Here is a 20,938-nt window from a genome sequence, read left to right as displayed (position 1 = left end):
ACTTTAATAGGTAATGACCTACTGTTAGTCTATGCCAAATTTACTTTTTTCTTTGTGTCTTTTCTGATAGGTAATGTTAATTCTTTCAGTGTATCCATCTGGGTACCCCTGAATGGTACCTGTAAATCTTTTATTCTTTGCCGCCCCAGTTAGCTCCTTTTTATCAAGCTTGCTCATACTTAAGTTCCCTGTTATGAAGTCAAATGTGCTGTAGTGATTTTGAGTCTTTACTTTATCCTGCAGTGATGCTGAATGTAAGTACACTGTGGTTGTTACTTCTGCATGCTACTCTGGACTAAATTATGAATTGCTTTTTCAATCATTTTGAGTTCCTTCATGAAAATCTTGATTTTTGTCTAAAATTTTCATCTTGCTGACAAGCTTCATTGTAATGAATACTATAACTGTCTGAAATAGCTGTGGCTTGCCATTGCTCCTACATTTTCTAACCTCTTAGCATCCCTCGAAATGTTTGTCTGGGGACCCTACCTGCTGCACTGGAAAGCACAGTCACCCAGGTCCCCCCGTTCCTTCTTATCTAGACGCTGGTGATGTTTAGCATGGTCTATACCACTCCCTGAACTTGTCTCAATTTTCCTTGTGCAGCATCCAGTAAACAAATCACCACCATAATTCACTTCTTCCTTTCTTGTTATTGGCTTCCCTAATCCCATATACTAGCACAAGGACAAGAATCCGACATGGGACCATTTTCCTCTGCTTCTGCTATTGGATAATTTTTTCCCCTTCTGCTCAATCACTTTTTCATGTATCAGTGAGGTTTCTCTGCCTGTATTGTCCTGCAGTGTCACTGAAGGCCATCTCAGCAGATACCTGCATCTCTTTATCTAGTTCTTCAACAGTTCAGTGCCATCACTGTCCCCATTGTAGGCATTTACAGGGAACTTTTCTGTCTCACTGTAGTTGAGGCTCCCATACAACTAAAGTTGTATGTGACTTTCTCAGAAAAGGTCATAAGACAACTTGCCCTCTGTGCTCACTGGGGCATGTAATCATGTATCGTGTTCAGATAGCTTTCCCTTTCAGAGAAGCAGAATATTTACGCTGTGTGACTGCCAGCGCTATTAGCCGGTGCCTGTGTGGGATACAGCCAGTCCTGATTCCAGTCACAGTGTTTCAGTGTAGGAGTGTGTATGAAACACATAAATCAGGGACAGAAATTAAAGTTGTTGACCTGTTGTGCTAAGATATGAAAGAGATTTTCTCCATACTCCATGAGCAGCACAATATATCTGCCTTCTTTGAACAGAAAGCAGACAAGCCATTAAAATTTTTGGCATGTTCCATGGCTTTAATTTATACAAGCGCATGTTTCACTTTGGAATTGAATATGAACAGACTTACATTTGTAGAAAGTCAAGCTCTCCAAACAGTTGAAAATTTCATAAGAGCTGTTATTGTGGTGGCGACAGTGGGAGGGATTTGCAAGCTTGCATTGTGTGTATTCAGTGTATGTCAGAGTTACTATCTGTTCTCTGCTTTGCATCATATCTGCATTATCCCCACAGGATTCTTTAGATACCAGTCTCTTTTCATTAAAACAAGAACAGCCAGTGATTGAGATTCCGGCTTGGCTTATCGCATTTGGAAAGCTAGCATTCTTTCAACAGTAAAATACATCTATACCAGAAAAATAAAGCGTGTTAGAAGATAACTTTCAGCTAGCACAGTATCAAACATGATTTTGCATGTAATTTAGATTAAGACTAAAAGTGTTTATTGCATATTCATTACTCTGTCCATTTACTGTGAGAAATTTGTATTTATTGATGCTGTGATTGCTGTGTACTGGAAGTGGCTCATGGGAGTACTAGGAAGTATTCAGAGGGTTACTCGACTAGTTAGTTAAAGTGTGTTGATTTAGTTAGCACACTTAATGAGTTAATTCTTTTATAGTGGAGCTCATATGTATATTTGGAATAAATAAATTTACTCAATGAATAGAAAAATAATTCCTGACTGCCATTAATCTAGTGCAGCCATCTGCGGGCAGTGGATTTGGAAAAATGAAGTATGAGAAGATGAAGACTAGCAAAGACAAAATCATAAAATCATGGAATTGCTCAGGTTGGAAAAGACCTTAAAGATCACCAAGTCCAACTGTAACCTAACCATATTACCCTAACTAACAACCCTCCACTAAATCATGTCCCTGAGCACCGCATCCAAACAATTTTTAAACACATCAGGGATGGTGTCTCAACCACCTCCCTGGGGAGCCTATTCCAGTGCTTAACAATCCTTTCTGTAAAGATGTTTTTCCTGACATCCAATGTAAACTCCCCCTGGTGCAACTTGAGGCCATTTCCCCTCATCCTGTCACCAGTGAGAAGAGACCAGCCTTGCTCTTGCTGCAATCACCTTTCAGGTATTGGAAAAGAGCAATAATGCCTCCCCTCTATCTTCTTTTCCCCAGACTAAACAGCCCCAGTTCCTTCAGTCTCTCTATGTAGAGCGTATTCTCCAAACTATTCTTCACAAACCTTGTTGCCCTTCTTTAGACCTGCTCCCGCACCTCAATGTCCTTTCTGTACTGACGCGCCCAAAACTGAACTGTACTTGAGGTGAAGCCTCACCAATGCCGAGTACAGGGGCAGGATGACTTCCCTAGTCCTGCTCACCACACTATTCCAGATACAAGCCAGGATGCCATTGGCCTTCTTGGCCACCTGGGCACACTGCTGGCTCATATTCAGCCGACTGTCCATTGGCACACCAAGGTCCCTTTCCATCAGGCAGCTTTCCAGCCACACCTCTCCAAGCCTGTAGGGTTGCCTGGGGTTGTTGTGACCAAGATGCAGGACCCAACACTTGGCCCTAGAACTAAAGACCTGGCCCCACCCGAAAGATCTGTGTCTTCCTCTTCCTACTCCTATTTTTGTTTACTGGTACAATAACTTTTACTTTACCTTACCATTAGTTTAGTTACTTTCATACCCTGTTAATACAACTGTGCTTGAAATTTTCTGTTCTAGCACTTAGATCCCAGCACAAGGGGGTCAAGTCAGGGCTCTAAAATGAAGCATATGCCCATCTCATTTTACGGTACTTTTTTATCCTTCAGTTGTTTACTTGTTTGCTTTAATATTACTATTACTGGTATTGTTATTTTTATTAGTAGTGCTAGATGTAGCACTTTATCCTTTAAGAATTGTAATATTCTTGCCAACGGCTTTATTTTTGATGAAACAGAATTCATCCCAAACAATTGAATTTTCTTGCCTGAGGACATCAACTTTAGTAACTACAAAGTCACTGGTATGTTATTTAATAGGAAAACATACAGAAGAATAAAAAATCCAGAACAGAATTAGGGTTATGAAAGTGTGTGAGCTGAATTTTTGCTACTAATTTGGTAATAACTCTGTAAAATCAGAAGTTTTTCTTCCAGTCACTTGCCTAATCAGACTTTTCAAAAAGATGTTGACTATTTTACCTTACTTTCACCTCAGTGGTGATTGCCACACAACTTTGTGATGTTTTACATGAAAGAAGAAAGGTTTTTTTTTCCCTCTCATTCTTACAAATAATTATTTGGGCTAAATTTTGCTCTCAAGCAGAGTTAATACCTGGAAAATTTCAGTCTAAATGGTGAATGTTTCAGAAGAACATGAAGTAGGAAGAAGCATTAACGAAAGATTATTTTAATAAATTATCTGGTTAGCCCTGACATTGAGTCATGAAAAATACAATGTTGATGAATCTTTGGGATCTTTATCATTTTCAGTGTAATCCAGTGTATTCTGTAAGAATAGAAAGATACATGTATTTTGGAACAGTGATTAAAAAGTATGGAGGTATTCAATGGATGCTTTTTAGAATTCAAGCAGCTCTGAGAAAGGCACTGTTTTTCTCTGAGCAACTGTGTAGCATTGCGAATGAAGGTAGTTGCATAATTCCATGTATAATTCCACGTAAACCATGGCTTCTGCTACCAGCCTTGGCTCTGTACAGTCTTCAGCACTGCTGTGTGCTTCTGCCTCCTCTGTTTACACATTGGGGGCTGCAGCTCTCTGATCTCAGGAGCCTCAGGGTTTATTTCAGCAATGTATGTGTACTGTGTTGGGTCAGGAATTGGTGGCAAACACTCCCCACAGTGCTGGAAAGTGAAGTCACCATCTCCCTGAAATTGTTGGGATAGATTCTTCTTATGAAAAAAAAACGTCCCAAGCAGATTTTGAGGATTTTCTACATTTTTTTTCATTTACTTCCTTATTCATATCACAGCACATGTGCAGATCAACTGCATGTAGTATGAGCAAACATTACTAGTATAATGCAAACATTATCAGAAATCTGAACATTTTAGAATTCAAAGCAACTTCAGGTGTGAGGAGAAGTAAATGAACCATGGCAAATTTCAGTGGCACTCTGGAGATATCTGAAGAAAGATGTAAAAGAACTGGGAGTAAATAGGTGTGCCACAGTAAAGAGGGCATCTGTATGGTTTGCAGGTGATGGCAGGGTGCTGTGGGGCTGCTGTGGGAGGCAAGGCAGGGCTATCTCATTTTGTATACAGCCAGGTCCAGCAAGCTCCAATGGCCCCACAACTTTATTTCTTACTATTCTACTCTATTTTTAATTGGCAATAAATTAAATTTATAAAAGAGTCACTGAATGGACATTGGCAGTCAGCCAAGATCAAGCCATCACAATAACCAAGAATGGCTTTAATATATACACATTCATCTTTCTGTTCCTCCTTCTTTCCAGTAAGTCACAGATTAAAATTAATGTCAAAATTATCTGAATTCACGTCACTGTAATTAACAGAAGATGGAGAGTCTGCATGAGGGCTAGCAGATTAGGGACTTATTTTTCAAGGCCTCTCTATGGTACAGAGTCTGTTAGAACATGAATATCTTCTACAACTTTTTCATGATATGGAAGTGCACAACACAAACCCAGCATTATTTTAATACTTTGCAGAAGACTGTCGCTGAATAGCCATCTGTTTTCTACTACTTCATACAATTTCTAGAGTGCATAACTCACACGTTTGCTCAGAAACACAGATGTGCATGTGGGTGCAAATCACGGGTATTTTCAGAGGCCAGCATAGCCTCAACACACTGACCAGCTCCTTATTTCCAGTTTTGAGCCAGTTCATCCAGGCACCAGTCAGCCACTTCAACAGCAAAGTGATGCGAAACATTTGTGGTCTTCTCAAGAGAGGTAGAGGGGAATGGTCTTTGGAGCACAGGGTGAATGTGCACTCCTGACTTTTTCCAGAAGCAGTGAGAATAGCCTTAAAGGACAGATGTAAGGAAACTCAGACTTTTTTTTTAACAGTTGAATTATTTAGTGCAATGTCTGATTCACCTGGATTTCTGCTGTTTCTAAGAATGTGGCTATGGAATGATTAATTGTTTTAATCTGTTTGAGAAGTTCAATGAGCACTGTCCTTTAAAAGGTGAGACAGTGAGACAGGACCTATGTTACTGATGCAAATTCTTCTGCTTAAGCAGTTGCTCATGTTAGTCCTCAATCACGTTTAATATGCAGGCCAAAATGATATCTCTAGCCTTGTTTATAAACGTGGATCACTGGGTTTCCTTTTGTCACACAAATCAAGCAAAATTAATTGATGCGTCTGCTTCTTTTATTGTAGGACATTTTGCATCTTTGTTGTACTGTAAAGGTAATGTGTGTATATTCATCACTTTCTCTTTTCATAGATGCAGACCACAGTCCCATATACAGCTTTAGGTAGTGGCTAACCCTATCCTTGAAGATCTCAGGAAGTAGAAGTCTGCATACTGCAAAGCAGTTGCAAGCTCAGAGCTGAAATGTACTTCCAAAATAAATAAATAAATAAATAAATAATAATAATAACAATAAATATTATATAATAATAATAATAATAATTATTATTATTATTATTATTATTACAGGAGTTCTTTGTTTAGTTCTGTCTGAATTTAGGCCACAAATGATGCAGCCCCAGAAGGTGACAGCCTTGCTTGCATTGTAGTCACTTTAAATATATCAGTTTCCTTTATTCTTTAAATCTTCATTATATTCAAGCCTTCTGCCCCTTTCCCAACTCACGAATTCATAAGCATTCAGTTTTCAGAGTGAAAGAATGACAACTTAAGATGTATTTTTTTCCATGAAAATTGGGCTCTGTATGAATTTTTGTGTTCCCTGAATTAGGGTAAAAGAACTGGGAAAATTAGGCTTCACTGGAAAAAAAAACAAACAAAAACTTCATTATGTGGAGAGGTTAGAGAATCTACAAGAAGATGGTCAGATTATGTTTGTGTCATTAAACTTTTAAAATAATATTCATCCCCTATGTACTTTAAAGTAGATTCAAATCCAGTGGCTTTTCTTCTGCAAAACTTTTTAATTCTTCTTCTTCTTCTTTTTTTTTTTTTTTAATGGACATAAATGTTATACTCACATTTTATTTTGAAATACAAAATGATGGACTTAAAATAGCAAATTAATTTGGAGATGTTGGAGCCTTGTCACTCTGCAGCTTTGTAGAGGTGCACATAGTGTTGAGCAATCTGTGTTTTAAATTTCTTTTTCCGTTCACAGTAAGCTATATGAGTGAACTGGATTCTGATCTAATGGTAAAGTTCTTCAGTACTGCAGGCATGTACTTAAAGGGGTTGCTATTATAAGCCACTGTACGGAAGCTGTCCCTTTTCTTTAGTGAATTTAGAGAATGTTTACAAATTCTGGCCTTTCTTCTGTTCTTAGACATAACTCCTTTTGATTTGAAAGTGTTTTGCTATAGTAAAACGTTTGGAATTTGGAGTACTGACTTCAAAGGACTCACTTCAGCAAGATAAGAGCAGGATAACTTTAAGAAATAAGTCCTGGTAGTAAGAATAAGTTTTTTTTTTTACTTTCTTCCTAAAATGCTAAGCTGGTATCCAGTATATACCAGTGTTTGAAAGCCACGAGTTTTAACGAACCCATCAGGAGATGAATTGCTAATAAGGTGTAATTTGATGGGGGAAGGTTGATGGCATATGCAAGAAGAAAAAAGCCACATAGCTGCAGAGAAGTAACTTATTAATGGTTGCACTGGGTATCCTGTTGAATAAGCTTTATTGATCGTGCTTTTGTAGTTATATCTACTGAACTTTCAGATTCTTGGAGAAAAATACAAAAGTACGGTATTCTGCCAATGTAGCAATCAATGGGTTTCTAAACCAATGAAAATGAAAAAGAGTCTTCAGGAGGATGAGCTATCACACAGCTAGTTCTGAAAATAAATTTCTTCTATTAAGTTCCCTGTGTGGGATGGTTACTACAATTAATGTATGTTGGTGGAAAAGATACTTTCCTTGATACTTAAGGTCTTAACTTTCTTGAAGTAAACTGAAATTGAGCTTTCTGTTATGAGTTTTGAAAATCTGAATCCCTTCCAATTTATTTCATGGATACAAGAGTTGCTCATCCAGGTTCTGTGCCATCTGTTACATCAGTGGTTTTGTTTCACACATTGAGATCTTACATGCTGACTTTCTCCTATACAACTTGTAGGAAAGTGCCAGCAAAGGCAATTGCGTTGTTCAAATGTGCAGACATGGATTTCTCTGGAGATCCAACATGGTTTCTATTTTTAACAAATATTTGTTTGTTTTCTACTTGAGAAACTTCAAAGAAGGAGTGCAAGTAGAAACTCTCCCAAATCTCTGTCATTATTGAATAATCTATGAGCTCTTCAATGCTGCTTTTCTCAGAGTTTGATACATTCATCTAGACATCCGTTTTTAATGAACTGTTTTCTCTTGCTTTTTTCATGGTCCTCTGATGCTAATAGATCGTGCAAGTAATAACACACGCAGAATTCTTAATCTGAGCATCAGGCATTACATCACAGAGATTCTGTTAATTTTCCTTGCTCCAAAGAGATATCAGAGTGAAAACTTGCAAAAACCTTCAGGTGTTCACCTGTGATAGTGTGGGTTTCAGTGCATAGCAAATAATAACTGAGCAACATTGACATTCACTGAACATTTATAATTTGTTTACTAAGTTTCACTACGTAAATATTTTATAGTCATCTACTTAATGATTAATAGACTATTTAATTCATTGTTAATCTATTGTTACAGGTGATTTCTTGGTCTGTCAGAGAACAGGTTATGTGTAGTGTTTTCTACAGATGTGCACATGACTTGACAATTTATAACAAATGTATCAGGTTTTAAAATAACTTTATCATCTCTGAGAATTTAATTTTTCTTTGAAATGTGATTTATCAGTTTATTTTTTAAAATACAACTATTAAGTAATGATTTTCTCTTATTATTATTCTTGACTATTAAACTGACTGCGGAGATTATCCACTGAAGAAACTGAAAGCATTCTAAATGTCCTGCCTTCCCCACCAGAGGGATTTTGATGGACTGAGCTTTGTGCTGGTTGGCAGTAAACTAAGTCAAATAAAATTCTCCAACTCTATAATGTTTTGCCTGTGATATACTCTCTAGAGTAGCACAAAATTATCCCCTGTTTTCTTTGGAGCTTAATGGTTGGGATTTTTAGGCTGAGTTTAAAACAATTGAGTAGTGTCCTACAACTGTTCAGTTCTGAAATATATGAGGACAGCCTGAGGGGAAAAAATAAAGAAATTGTTAAGATATTTCAGCAACTGCTTGCTTTTCTGAGATTCCTTGTGAGTATGGAATGAGGCAAACAAAATCTGTAACAGGACTCTCTCCATTTTTTTCTAAGTGACTGTTAGTTCCTTCTGCATTAATGTCCAGTTATTGCTCATTTTGATATGAAGACTAGTCTTCTAGAAATTTGGGTTGAAATGACCCACTCAATTCCCACAGCTAATACCAAGTTAGCCAATGTCACAAACTTTCACTGATTAATGTCTTGAATGAGGTTTAACTGGAGGTGAAAAGCCCCTTGCATCATTGATGTTCCTCCAGACAATTCACTTATCTCAAAAAAAGGAGAAAAATTCAGCCATTTTTGTAGCCTCACTGTTATCCCAAATCATCATGATGAAGTTGTGATTTGAAGTCCTCCTTTTCTGTCTACTCCTTTTCTGCAATTGGAGTAAATGATGCTCTCTGGAAGACCTTTTCATATTCTGAGCAGATACTTGCTGGTCCTGGTACTCTGTAGATTGCCTTCCTCAGCCTTGCTTTCTGTGTAATTTAACAAAGCAGCTACACTCCTGTGATTTTTCTAGTAGCTGTAGATTCAAGTTCTCCTGTTGCTCCTGTTGTAATAAGTGTTGTAATAAGCATCTTTTGTTCTTTGTGTTTAATGAGAATTTTTCTCATTCTGCTTTTTCTTTTTTTTTTTTTTTTTTTTGCCTCTCACTCTCATACAGTATGTAGTAAAGACTCAGATATACGGCTGTTTTACTTTTAATTCCTCCCCATATTCTTGCAATGTTGTGTCTCTTAGATTATCTTTTTTTTTTTTTTCTTTTCCCAATTTAAGTATAATTGCTTTAAGCATAACCAAAATTTAAGTTAGTTTCTTCTTTCCTTGAGTGAATAGTCAGTTGTGTTGCCATTAACCTTACTGCCAACTCCTTGGAGATTTGGTGACTGTTTTCTTTTTGTGTTCTGTTTTGCCCATCCATTTCCTAAATATCTTGTATATCTGTGTACTGTATTTTCAAAATCAGCTTTATAGTCTATTGATTTAAATAGAAGGTTGTAGAGAATCTCATGTATTCAATGCTTTGATGTTGAACCATTTGTTTCATTACTGACTTTTCATTGCACAGGCTGTGTGATCTGGTTCTTCTTACATTACTTCTACTGTTCCTCAGTGTTCATCTTTCTCTCTGATTTTGTCTCTGTAAAATGTTCTTACTCCAATTTAATTGCATATATGGACATACATTCATTCTTCAAGTTTGTTTCTTTACTAAGATGCTATTTTTAGCCTAATAATTTAAGATATTTTTATTATTGTAAATCAGAGTTATTGTGAATTTTGAGTGGCAGAAATATAGATGAGGACTGATACTAAAAGAATTGAGTCTTATATTAGTATTGACCAAAGGTGAAACTTTGTGAATAAATAAATAGCAAATAAAAGTCATGATATAATTTTTACTCTCTTTGTAATGAGACATGATGAAAAAAACCTATATACATGCATATAAAATAGAATGATTTCTTTTTTGTAGTCTCAATTATGTGATATGATGTTCAGCCATTTAAAACAATGTCACTTAGAAGGTGTTATAAATTTCATCCTCCACCATATCTCTCAGGTTCATCTGCTTGCTGTAGTAAACTTATATCTAGAAGCTATAATCCAGCTGTCTTTGACATCCCAGGGACAAGATATATTGTGTTGGCTGTGCCTCTGAGAAATTATTTCGGGAAGGATTTTGGTTTGTAACAGAGCCTTCTGAAGTGCCCTAACTTCCTTGACTGTCTGAGGTTGCTTGCTGGCATAGTTCTTTATCCCTCATCCCAGACAAGCATGACTTAACAGTAGGTTAGTATGGGCCAAGATGTCACACTAAGTAGCACCCGCTTCTCTTTTGCCATCTGCAGCAATGAGCAGATGAACAAGAAAATAATATATATTCCTGTATTCAAGGTCTGCATTGAAATCTTCCTTTTCTGAAATTCCTGTGCTAGGGGAATTTTTCCCCCCATTTATTGTGGTGTTTAACCTAGGGGGCTAGGGAGTATAAAATTGCATTGAAATATCTTTCCCTTTCCTGAAATAATCTTGACATTTTTGATCAGCACTTAAAAGTTTACAAGACAATTTGTTAAAAAATGAAATGTTGCTTTCAAAAGGTCTCGAAGCCTACTAAAATCAATCTTATTTGCCAAAAAGCTTTGAGAGCTTTAAAACTCAGTATGCTAACACAGATGTTAATCTTAAAAGGTTCACATATAATTTATTCAATATATTAAATTTGCTATATTTAGTATAATTTCAGAATGTACATTAAAAATATGGTACAAAATTTCATTTCTACCTGCTGAGTGGCTGCCAAGACTGAAAAAGCAAGAACATTTTGTTGTTTTACCCCTTCAGCAGAATACAGCATTCAAATTTTAAATGTCCATAAAAAACATAAAAGCCTCAAAATGCCAAAATGGAACATTCAAAACTTTGAAAGTCACAGTGTAATACCTTTTTATTAGTAACTCTCTGGAAGCAGGACTGAAACTATTGGATTTGAGAATATTCAAGTTCTGAGTTGCTGAATTCGGTTTCGGAACTGCAGTTTCCTCTATACACATTTTTCTGTTAAGTGTAAACCAAATGAACATTTTGTGACATTTAATAGTCTTTGCAAAACACAAACAGGGAATGCACAGATGGGTGGCTGAATGACATTTAGTAGAAGTCCAATCTTGTGCAGAAGCTAGTGTCATTAAAGTTAACGTAGTAGCCATCCACTGTGAGGTTCTGAGAGTCTTAGCAACACTAAATTTTATTATATAAATTCTGACAAAATTTTCAGCAACTATTTATTTGTGTAGTCAACAAAATAAGGTAATTAAAAATTTAGCTTAAATACCTGTATCTCTCTTCACTTTTTTATGTACTTTGGGCTGTTGTATTTGAAAGAAAATTCAGTTGACATCAGCTTTGTTCTTGAAGCCATATAAAGTTTCATATATTGTGTGGGTTAAAGATGAAATTATATACCTATCATGGGAGCCCAGTTTATATTTAAAATCAAATCCTATAAAATTCTAGCATAAATGGATTTTCATTTTCATCTATTTCACACTGCTCACTTTTTAAAGAAACCGTAATGTACTAACTGTGGATGAACAGTAAAGACTGAACAAATGAAAGCACACATTTTATTTCCAGGAAAATTGGCTGTTGTATTCAGTATCTGGTGGGAAGATACTGCAACAAATGTAATCTATTAGTAAATTTGTCCATACGGTGTTGTTCTTGTTTAAGCTGCTGGCCTATTACTTGATAGGAGAGCCTAACCAGGCTGCCTTTAGTGCATATAAAACAATTTTTCTTTTATGATGAGACATATCTGTGCTAAAGAGAAGTCCCTTTTTAGTACAGTCCCCAAGCATTTTCACAGTGGACAGCCACTCTTGAAAGCTGATTGTTTATCAGGTTGGCAAGACAGACAGCTCCAGCAGTAAGGGCTGCAAGGTCACGGCTCTGTGGAAAGCAAGGAAAATGGTTTGCCTGAAGAATGGGGAGGTATAAATCTTTTGTAAGTGGCTTTTCATATTTGCTGGAAGCAGGGATGTCATTATACCAAAGCATGCCTTAAAATTTCTGGTGACCATCAAAACCACTTCTAACACTGCGGTTGCTAATTTGCTGCTAAATGTCTTCTTGGTATACTCCTCTGTGGCTACATTCTCCTAGCATTTACTATTCTGACACTTTATGGTCTCTTTAAACTCAGCTTTTGGACTCTAGTATCCATGTTCATTGCGATATAATTATGCAGGCTGCAAGACACCCTTGCCAAACAAATCACAACTTTTTGAAGCCATTCCATTGCTGGACTGATGCAAACAATAAGGCGATATTACTCATGTTTGTTGACATATATTGTTATGATTATTGCCATTATAGCTCAACTCCCCAAAGTATTGTTTAAATACATGATATAAGAGATGAAAGCAAACAGATAGTGAAAAAGAAAAAAGGAAATCTCATGTAGTTGTTATTTTTTGGCATCACATAATTAAACCATCTTCTTTAATGTTATTTTTGCCAGTATCTAATTAGCAGAGCCATCTGCCTAAGAAGTGCTGGACCATCTGTCTGGAATACTGTTCTGTTCATTTTTTGGTTCTTGACTAATTAACTTCTTTCACTATGAAATATAGCAGTACATTTTGTTTCTATGCTTTGAAAAAGTTCAGATATATAATTGTGTGTGCACCTGTATACATGTATATGTTATGTGTGTCTATGTAGCTATATAAATATAGTTACACCAGGAGATCTGTGTATGCGTCTTCTGCTAATGAAGGTGAAAGACATATGGTTGTTTATGATTTATAAATATAACTAATAGATAAATCACTTTATGCGTTCAAAGTGACCAGTCCTTGTTTTGATTATATTCATCCTTTCCAAGTTTCCTTTTTGCATTTAGTATATTTGTAGAAAGTGGATACATTAGATTTAATTATTTATCCTTTTGATTTTTTTTCCTCCTTTTATGTTTGGTTTTGTTTGTTTGTTTGTTTTTGTTTATTTATTTTTCTGGAAAATTATAAAATAATTTAGGTTGGAAAGGAGTTAGATTTGATGCTCTCTATAGGTTCCTTCCAGCTTGGGATACTCTATGATTCTATGACTTAATTTCTTGCCAGAGAACTCAGGAAGCTGTTGTATGTTGGATACAAAGAAAACAAATTGAAAATTAGTTATTAACTGGGAAGCAAACTTATTATTCACTATCTCCTCATTTTCTTTAATGCTGTTTTGGTATTCTTCTAGGGTATTCAAATCAATCACTTTGATTTCTATTTGAGCTAATTTCTTTACATTTATTTGGTTTGTCCTTTGAAAATATGATTGTTTGACTTTTAAACAAGTCTCTGTCATTAACCCAAGTGGAGAAGTTATTGAAATACATTTGTTGTTCTAAAGAATATGATTATTTTTAATACTCTAACTTTTAACTTAAGATTGATGTGTTCTGCATATATATATTTCTTCTTTTTTGAAGGTAATAGTTACTTTACATAGATAACTTGTGTTGCAATGTGTTTGTTCTCTGGAATTTCTCCCCTCCTACTCCCCTTGAAAATGTTAGGAGAGAACTCATCCGAAGATTTTAAAGTGTTTTCCTTGCATTGATGGCATAATGTTCAAAACTGATCTTTTACAAAAAGATACCTGCAACTGTTTTCCAGCTGTTCTACAGTTCTGTTCAAATTTAGACTTCAAGTGTGCACGAAAGCCATTTTTTTCTGCACAGTGTGATTTTATGCCAAATATATTTGGAACTTTGGCTTTATTTTTTATTTTTTTTTTTAAATGAAGTAAACAATCCATTTGACAATCAACTGTGACTCCCTTGTCTGATTCTGTGTCAGGTTCAGTCTTTAGGGCTGGTCACACAATCGGAGTTTGGCAGGGCTAAAAATCTCACAGCAAGCTCTTTGAACAGCTCTACAGGTGACTGTCAGATAATTAAGATTTGTTTGTGTACAATAGATTGGAGAAGACATTACGTTTGTGGAGGCACTTGAAAGCATGTATTTGATAGCAGAGTTCATGAAAGCCATCCAGCTGTAATTATATCACCTCCCTATTGGGGCAGAACAATGTGTTAGGATCATAGAATCATAAAATCCTTAGAGTTGGAAGGGACCTTTACAGATCATCTGATCCAACTCCTCTGCAAAGAGCAGGGACACCCTACAGCTACATCAAGGTTCTTAGAACCCCTTCCATCCTGACCTTAAATGTCTCCAAGGATGGGACATCCACCACATCTCTGGGCAGCCTGTGCTAGTGCTTCACCGACTTCACTGTAATTTTTTTTTTCCTTAAGTCCATTCTAAATCTACCCTCTTTATGTTTGAATGTGTTTGAGCCTTATGAGCTACCCTTTAACATGTGTACATATGTTTTCCATGAAAATGCTCACCAGTAGCTAATGTGCTACCATCTTTAGTTTCTTCGGTCTTAATATTCAACTATATTCTGTCTTATATATATTCAACTATATTCGGTCTATAACTTAATATTCAACTAATATTCGGTCTTAATATTCAAATCCTTGTTCTCTCCTTCCCCAGAGCAAAAAAGAGTTTGAATGTCTATAATTTAGTTTAGAGCACTTTTTTACCTGCTAAGTAGAATTACAATATTAATTAAAAACAATACACAGAACACAGGAGGTCATATTTTGCTATATGAAAATTGGAAAAACTTTTTAAGACATATAAGAAAGAATTGCTCCAAACAGGATAAAATTTAGGTATTTAATTTGTGATAGAGGATATAATAATAATCACTGTATGCATATCTTATTCTCTGCACTTCTTATCTCAATGCTGTGAAAATATTAGCAAATGTTGCCAAGTAGAAGATGTCATTTTGATACAAGCAATGGATAACAGTGACATTTCTAAGTAAACCTGGTTTTGTGCTTGTTCTCTAAAATACAGCAATCTGTATGTGTCAGTCTACTCTTTCAGAATTTAAAGTCTTTATCTTCAACTGACAAAAATCACATTGTTATTATTCTGTTGGAACGTTTTGTTTTATCTTTATGTTTTAAAGATTCAGGGCACATTTTTCTCCTGTTTTTCTCCCACATTGAAATGACATTTAACTTGATAAATTTCCACCAGTTTCCCCCCTGTGTATTACTAGTAGACTTTGTTGAATAACTGAATTTCAATTTAATGAGAAACTTCCCCAGATTTCCTGAAGATTTAGAAGAAGTACTTCTTTTATATACATATAAATCCATATGTATGTATGTATATATAAGTGGTTGCCTATACATGCTCTTTTTGTTTAATCTATAATAGGGCATATGTATGTGTTGTATATGTATGTATGTGAAAATTTATAAGAATTTTGGGGACCAATCTATAAGACTCTAAACTACCCAGCCTTCTTTGAGTGTCTTTGTAATACACTTCATTTGCAGCCTGCCCTCTTATTGTCTCCTCCAGCAGCAAAACTCAGAGTTATAGTACTATGAAGTTTACTTGATGTTAGTGATGGCTCATGGCTTTGTCACCAGTGTGTCTATACTTACTTACTTAGTTACTTCTTCATCTCAGTGCTGGGGAAGACCATGGAGCAGATGCTCTTAGAAGCTATGTTAAGACAAATATAAGAGAGGGAGGTGATATGGGAAAGCCAGCGTGGCTTCATGAAGGGCAGGTCCTGCCTGACCAACCTCATCACTTTTTATGATGGCATAACTGCATCTGTGTACGAGGGAAGAGCCACTGGTGGAATTAAAATGAAACCCAGGACAGGCTGCGAGAGCTGGGGCTCTTCAGCCTGCAGAAGAGAAGACTGTGAGGTGATCTGATAGCAGCCTTTCAGTATCTAAAGGGAGTCTGTAAGAAAGAAGGGGACAGACTCTTTAGCAGGTCTGTTATGATAGGACAAACTAGAAGGTAGGTTTCAAAGTAAAAGGAAAATTTAGGTTGGGTATAAGAAAAGTTTAGTTTTGTGAGGGTTGTGAGGTGCTGAACAGGATGCCCAGAGAGGTGACGGTTGCCCCATTCTTGGAGACATTCAAGGTCAGTCTGGATGGGGCTCTGAGCAACCTGATCCAGCTGTAGGTGTCTGTTCATCGCAGGGGAGTTGGACTAGGTGATGTTTAAGAGCACCTTCAAAGTATGAAAAGGCAATGAGACTCTACAATTCTATGATCCTGTAGAATTGTATTGCTCTTTTGATGTATATTGTCATGAAGAGAGTTTTCCCACAATGATTCCCATTCAGTTAGAAATCATATGTATTGTTATATAGTTATATAGTTTATTCTGTTTGGGTTCCTGTCTTTGCTGTTAACTATTTTACTGATACATATAATTTAGTGTTATATGTTTAGTAATGTTATCTAAATCTGTGCATCCAATGGATGTCAGAGAGGAAATTTTTCTTTCAGTTGTGTCAATAATGACATCAGTGGTTTTGTGATGTGCTTGTGGAAATACCTTGTATACTTTTCTCAGATTTAATAAAAAATTTGAAGAACTGTCCCTTTTGGCTCTTGAGTGTCTTTTCCAAAACATTTCAGTTCCTGAGAGGTGTGCTTAATTTGTTTGATTTATGACATAGTATAATTTTCACATTTGATATCTTTTGCCTTAAAATTAGTCTTTTACCATGGTCTTAGCCAATAGAAAGCTGGATTTTTTGCCACTGAAAATTGATTTATTGATAAATGTTTTATCTTGAATCCAATTTTTTTGTCTTCTTTCTTCCTGCTGTTCATGCTTAGCATATTCTTCTCAGTTCAGTTTTGGCAAGAACATTCCTTCAGATGTTATTTTAAAGCAACTGTATTCCTTTATGTTTTTCTGTCTTGACCTCCTACTGGTAACTCTTGCCTTTCTCCAGGCATTTCAACTTTCTGTGTTGTTTAGATATAATGAATTAATTATCAGATTTAGTGCCATGTAACATGCAAATTTAATGTGTCCTACTGGGTTGAGGAACTTAACACTGCTCACCCAAGAGCAATCTTATAGTATTTGGAGCCATTATAGAGATGAACTGCTTTTTGCATTATACAACCAAAAGGGCCAAGTAATTAATGGTTTTTGTTTGCTTGTTTATTTTTAATGTTACATAGTATAAGATGCAATACATTATAAATGCTAGGGTCATCATTCACAAGTGTGGTTTCCCAGAAGTTTTCAATATATTCTCCAATATCTGCTGTGATCATTTATCTGCAAAAGTGTGTGCTTTAAATGGGAAGGCTTGGAGCTGAGGAAGAGAAGTAATGGCATTAGTTTTACAAGTCTTTATTTTCTGAAATAAAAACAACAAAGCTTGTTCTTGGGCTTGTTGAAAAGCAAATAAAAAAGTACTGCATAGTATACCATGAAGGCATATTTCCCCTTTGTTTAAATAGGCTTTCACCCTATTAATTTTTATTAATTGTAGAGTGTACTTTCTGTCAATATAGTCTCCATTGAAAGACGGGTACAAAAGATCACTTAATATTAAGTCTGAATAAATTATCTTCCATTATTTTCTGGTAAAGAAAATTGGAAAAAAAACCAAAACAAAACAAAACAAAACCTGTGGTTTCAACAATTAAGCAGCAGTGTTTAGTTTAGTAATCTCATTTCTTCCTGGTAAAATGTAAAATGCTTTGTGACATTTTTATCAAGAGAACAGGTGGATGTGCGTTGTTGATGTGAAAGCAAGCAGAGAGATTTAAAATGCACTCTGACTGCACAGCATACACAGGCATTCAAATGTGTGCATGTATTAGCACATACACACCAAGCCCAGGATCTGCTCCACTGAGCGGTAGAGTTTGTAAGTCATAGCTGTTGAATGTTAAATATGTAAATAATTGGAATTAACTCAGGCAGTGAAAGAGCCATAATGCAGCCTAGACTTAAATTCCTGGCATAAGTCTGTTGAAGCAGAAGGTTCAAAAATTAGGACAAATCACTTCTGCTTTGTGGTGCTCCATTTCACTGTTGTCCTGTGGATGTCTGCTTGTTGCTCTTTTCCTTAAACTGAAGTTTTAGCTCCTCCAATTACTGCTACAGTCACACCTTGAGAAAATAAAATATCCATTTCATGCTTGAGAGAAAATCTGCAAAACCAGCAGCAGTGCACCCTTTCTGACACAGAAGGTCTCTCAGCAGAGCTGACCTCAGCATGATGCCATCCACCTCTGCTTGGGAGGAAGAGTCAGCCCTTCCCTGTGCTAAGCTGAGTAAGACTGATACAAAAGGGACTAAACAGCATCAAATGTGATTGTGGTTATTTCTGCTATAGCTGTAGGTATCGTGAATCATGGGAAAAGCCAGTTTCACTTTGGCTTAAAAAACTGAAAAACCACCAAGAGCAGAACTACATTTCTAAGGAGAAAAAGCTTATAAGATGATTATGGCTAGAACCACCCATGGTTACTTGTCAGTATACCTCAAGCATGTATCTCAAGCATAGGCTCAGATAGCTGAGTTGTATATTTCTGTATTCCCTTCATTTCTAACTAATTTCTGTTGCTTTCAGGCAGTGGAGTGGCAATGTGATGAAGCTACTAAAAGAGCCTGCTACAGTAAAGGAAAATCAAAGGTAAGCATGAGACCGTTCTGCTTTAACAAAATTTGTATTTTAATAGCAGGTATAATTCAATGTATGAATATCTGCCTTATGCAGTTGTTATGTCTCCCATTTCTTTCTGATGAGACTTGTAGAAAAAAAGTATGACACTGATGTATGAGCAAAGAAATAAAGAACAATATAGGGAGGCGTGGAGTGCGAGCTACAGTGAGTGCTGTGATGAAATGATAAAAATAACTGAGTTTCTAACAATTCATTGTATTGATTCTATAATATATTGTGTGTAATGACCTGTGTTTTCACATCATACTCAGTGCCGTAAATTTCAAATAACTCTCTATGTGCTTTGGAAAGTCTTCAGTTTATGAGGGCTGCTCTGAAAGTAATGCCTCCTATTTTATCAATTTGACCTATGATATTACAGGCACTTGTTGGTGTTATGGCAGTAGTGGCTGAATCTTTGCTACAAAATTCCACTGTGAGTTGTTGCTGCATGACAGATGGCAGCAGAGGGGCAGTCTGACAAAATGGTGTATGACATGGACGTGCAGATGAAGCAAAGGTGTGCCACCAAAGTTCTCCATGTGGAAAAATCGCACTCTCTGACATTCTTGCTGAATGTTTATGGAGGACAAACAGTGGATGTGAACACAGTGAGGAAGTAGATCGTGTGTTTCAGCAGTAGTGACAGTGATATCAAAGACAAGCCATGCTCTGTGCACAACTATCACATCACAAGATGTTGAGTGCCTCGGTGAGCTTATCCACACAAATTAGCAGACTACAATCAGAGAATGTGCAGAGCTGAATAGTGGCTTCAATGCAATGGAAACGATGGTGGCAAGACAGTTAAAAGGCAAGGGAAAAACAGAGAAGTACATCAAGAGCAGTAACAGCAGAAGAATGTGCTTATTTTCAGAACTCACATTTGGTAGAACATATCAGCCTATGAGATTAATTGGCAAAAGTCATAAAGAAGCATAATGACAAAAACTCCCAACAAAGCAAAACATCCCAATCCCACAAGCTTGAAGAATGTATTCAAAATGTTCATATCCTCTAGCTTTCTAGTAAAGAATGGATCTGCATGGTAATGTGTGTATAATCAGTGACCTGTAACTTCTCCCATCAAGCAATATATTTCATTTCCAGCTTCTCTTAGTAAGGTTTGGAAAATAATGTTGCATTGTAGCCTTTGTGCATCCATTTTCTCTTCAGTTTGAAGAAGAAAAATGGTCTTACAACTGGAGCGTGGCCAATGCTATACCATGAGGATAGAAATAGAATTGCCAGGAAATAAAAAAAAAAAGTGGGTATAGGGAATATGCAGTGTAAATCTTCATGCATGGAAGATTATTGTCTGTACAGAAGATCATCTTTCTCTGTAGATATGAGTTTATAACATTGAGAAGAGGCGCTAGAGATGGTATTGCTTTTTTATTATACTCCTTTCCCTTTTTTGTCATCCCAGTCTTGGAAACATGTATTTAGAAGCTGCTGATAACTAGCCATTAACACGTGAGATTTACTAGGTCTGTGTGGCAGTTATTAATAGCTAGAGAAAAGGAACAGGCAAGATTTTATTTAAAAATTTCTAACTTGTATGAAGGCTTTCATGGCAGAAATAGATGATAGATGAGGATGCAGCTTACTTGTTAGCTCATGGAGAGAAAAGTAAGAACTTTGGGGACCTCATATTTTAAGCATATGTTTGATTTTGTGAGTTGTTATTTCTACACATAATTTTTGTGTTTTCTCATGAAATGTATCCCTCAAGCCTTCAGCCTTAACTTTCAAGTGACAATAGTGAAGGTAGAGAACATGCCCAAGTGACAATATAATATGACAGATGGCACGGATCAAAGTGTGCATAGAGTAGAAACTATCACAGTAGGAATACAATGTGTAACTAAAAGTTTATACCTCTGTTTTGCAGTGATTTTTGGAATTTAAAACCATGAAAATAGCATTCAGCTCTGAAAGTCACAGTGTCTGCAGTGACTGTAATCTAACATGATGGATGAAAGTAATGGTATATTTAAGGACGTAGTAGTGTATTTTGAATTCCATGTTGACAGATCTGTTTGTGGTTTGATATGCACACTCAGTTCAACATTGCTGAAGCATGCTATTAAATAATTTTTTGCTCAGAGAAGCACTCAGCACCTGTGAAATGTACTTAAGTGTAGTGCATTCATCCAGATTTTCA

The 20,938-nt window shown here is 36.2% G+C and overlaps 1 protein-coding gene across 5 annotated transcripts in view; it reads left to right on the top strand.

Moving 5' to 3' along the window:
• Nucleotides 1-20,938, top strand: part of SEMA5A (semaphorin 5A) — a 316,527-nt gene that overhangs the window by 158,684 nt on the left and 136,905 nt on the right. For all 5 annotated transcript variants that reach the window (XM_032442465.1, XM_015854392.2, XM_015854395.2 and 2 more), the window contains one exon: nt 18,679-18,741. In XM_032442465.1, coding sequence (XP_032298356.1) covers nt 18,679-18,741 — 63 coding nt within the window. The remainder of the gene's footprint in view (nt 1-18,678; nt 18,742-20,938) is intronic.

Source organism: Coturnix japonica, chromosome 2, assembly GCF_001577835.2.
Source record: "Coturnix japonica isolate 7356 chromosome 2, Coturnix japonica 2.1, whole genome shotgun sequence".
Taxonomy (NCBI): Eukaryota; Metazoa; Chordata; class Aves; order Galliformes; family Phasianidae; genus Coturnix; species Coturnix japonica.
The sequence above is the reverse complement of the archived record's forward strand: the minus strand, read 5'-3'. Positions and strand labels throughout refer to the sequence as shown.